Raw genomic sequence first — 2,657 nt, 5'->3', positions numbered from 1 at the left:
TTTATTGTTAAAAATAAAATTTAAGCTCTTATATAATTTGAATCAACCAAAGGGTCTTTGGCTCATCGCTACTAAGTTGTTGAATAAAACTCGGTTTATATAAGTGGTGATAGGTCAATTCTTATTGTGAACAAATAGGTATAGTTTAGTAGTAGATTATCTATTTCTAAATAATATATATTACTGAATATTGAAAACTACATTTTTTGAGTAGAGTGTAATATATATTTTAAATGTTAAATATTACATAAATATTCACCATATTAACTTTTATTGTAACATATGATGTGTTGATAATTTAATATTGTATTTGTGTGCGAGCTTGATTTATTTTCATGTAAACTTATGCTATTTATTTAAACCTTCTTGATAAAATGTTACCTGATCGACGCATATACGTAATAGAATTACGTGCATAAGAGGGATATATATATCATTGAAAAAGTGTTATGCAGTACAACCAGTTAATGCACAGGTTTTGCATATATATACTTGGGAAACTTGTGCAACAGACCACAAGCATTTTCTTCTTCAGTTCATTATTCAAAAACCGTCAAGAAAAGAGATATGATGAAAGAAGCCATGGATCAGAGGTTTTCAAGTTGCCGAGGTGTGTCCTTTGAGATCCAGCCCCATAAGGATCCATTCGCCATCGATACACCTCCGGCTAGCCGAGACTCTTGGCTTCAATGGGGATCTTCAAAAAGAATCGTACCAACTTCAGGTACCATTATTTTACGGTCCACTAGTCGAGCCAGCAGCCATTTCTGTGATGTCGAAACCGCAGATGAAGATGACGACGGCAACGTAATGATCAACTTAGAAGAAGGCTACGAGTTAGACAATCACTGTGTGCTACCATTCTCAAATTCAGCTCCAGAACAAGAACTCCCAAAAGCTCTGAGCAAGAAGGTTGTATCGAAGCCAACTAAACCGAAAGAGTCTCGATTGTCCGTGATCTTGCTCGATCAAGGCTTGTTCACGGTGTATAAGAGACTCTTTATGGTTTGTTTGGCTCTTAATATTACCGGGTTAGTTCTTGCTGCCACAGGACGTTTTCCGTATGCTAGAGACAATGCTACCCTTTTCTCTATAGGCAACCTTCTTGCTCTAACACTATGTCGAAGTGAAGCCTTCTTACGCGTAGTGTTTTGGCTCGCGGTTAGCCTATTTGGCCATTCTTGGGTGCCCTTACGCCTCAAAACCGCTACCACCTCTTTACTTCAATCTTTAGGCGGGATACATAGTAGTTGTGGCGTTTCTTCGGTCGCTTGGCTTACATATTCTCTAATTCTTACCCTTAAAGATAGGGACAACACGTCAAATTTGATAATCGGCGTTGCCTCCACCATCCTCTCACTTCTCTGCCTTTGTTCCCTGGCTGCGTTCCCACTCATTCGCCACCTCCACCATAATGTGTTTGAAAGAACTCACCGGTTCACTGGTTGGAGCTCTTTGATACTTCTTTGGGCATTTATCGTGCTGACAAAGTCATATGAACCAGAAACAAAATCATACAGGAAAGACATGGGATCAAAATTGGTTAAGGAGCAAGTTTTCTGGTTAACCTTGGTTGTAACCATTCTAATCATCATCCCGTGGGTGACAGTGAGGCGGGTTGCAGTCAAAGTCTCCGCACCATCTGGTCATGCCTCAATAATAAGGTTCGCGGGAGGAGTGAAACCTGGGATACTAGGTCGGATTAGTCCTTCCCCTATGTCCGAATGGCATGCTTTTGGGATCATTTCAGATGGAAAAGAAGAGCACATGATGCTAGCTGGTGCCGTTGGTGACTTTACAAAATCACTAGTGTCGAACCCTCCAAGCCATTTATGGGTTCGACAAGTCCATTTTGCGGGTCTACCTTATCTAGTCAACATGTACAATCGTGTTTTGGTGGTGGCAACCGGTTCTGGTATTTGTGTATTTCTGTCCTTCTTACTACAACAAGGTCCAGCGGAGGTGTGCTTGTTGTGGGTGGCAAAAGGGATTGAACAAAACTTTGGGAAAGAAATTAAGGAGTGGGTGAGTAGGTATCCAAAGGAGAAGGTGATAGTTCATGACACTGCGGTTATGGGGCGGCCTAATATTTCGGAGATGAGTGTTGCAGCCGCGAGGAGCTGGGGTGCAGAGGTGGTGATTGTAACGAGTAACCCTGAAGGTAGTCGGGATGTGGTGGCTGCTTGTAAGAGTAAAGGGATCCCAGCTTTTGGTCCCATTTGGGACTCTTAGCTAGAAAAAAAATTTACCAACTAGTGGCTTGTAATGTTCATTGTTCGACGTTCTATGGGTCGAAAGATGATCTCTAGCATGTTTGGTATCCAAGAGACTAACAATAACAAGCTAATTACGTCCCCTGACATACAGACTTTCAATGCATGGTGTATCTACCTGTAAACATATAAGTATGGTTTATATATGAAATGTAATATTGATGGTTTATAAATGGATGGGGCTTCTAGTTCTAGTCAGTGGTTTATGGGTGTGATAATAGCCTAATAGGGCGGTTAACTAGGCGAAGTCCTCAACGAAAAGTTGTAATAGTGGAAATGAGGATATGAAACTTCAAGCCAAGTCAAAGTTTGCCAAATTCCAAAAGGAATAGAGGTGATATCTGATTTATACACTGTCAAAATTCGTGTTTTTAGAGCATGTCC

At 40.7% G+C, this 2,657-nt stretch overlaps 1 protein-coding gene across 2 annotated transcripts; it reads left to right on the top strand.

Moving 5' to 3' along the window:
• Window positions 1-514: 514 nt before the first annotated feature.
• Window positions 515-2,449, top strand: LOC110935012 (adenylate-forming reductase 03009). Of its 2 annotated transcripts, XM_035988596.1 has the most exons (3): window positions 515-1,385; window positions 1,452-1,970; window positions 2,034-2,449. In XM_035988596.1, exons 1-3 carry the CDS (start codon window positions 568-570, stop codon window positions 2,230-2,232), a joined length of 1,536 nt encoding a protein of 511 aa, XP_035844489.1. In that variant the 5' UTR covers window positions 515-567; the 3' UTR covers window positions 2,233-2,449. The 2 variants fall into 2 exon arrangements, with proteins under 2 accessions (XP_035844489.1, XP_035844488.1); XM_035988595.1 differs by having other exon boundaries at window positions 1,452-2,449.
• Window positions 2,450-2,657: the final 208 nt, after the last annotated feature.

The sequence above is a fragment of the Helianthus annuus genome, chromosome 4 (assembly GCF_002127325.2).
Source record: "Helianthus annuus cultivar XRQ/B chromosome 4, HanXRQr2.0-SUNRISE, whole genome shotgun sequence".
Lineage (NCBI taxonomy): Eukaryota > Viridiplantae > Streptophyta > Magnoliopsida > Asterales > Asteraceae > Helianthus > Helianthus annuus.
The sequence above is the reverse complement of the archived record's forward strand: the minus strand, read 5'-3'. Positions and strand labels throughout refer to the sequence as shown.

Excerpts from the sequence above, each read along its gene's own strand:
- LOC110935012 (XM_035988595.1), top strand. The coding sequence starts at position 568 with ATGATGAAAGAAGCCATGGATCAGAGGTTTTCAAGTTGCCGAGGTGTG. Across the intron at positions 1,386-1,451 it reads TGCCTTTGTTCCCTGGCTGC|CTCTTTGATACTTCTTTGGG; the intron begins GTTCCCACTCAT and ends CACTGGTTGGAG.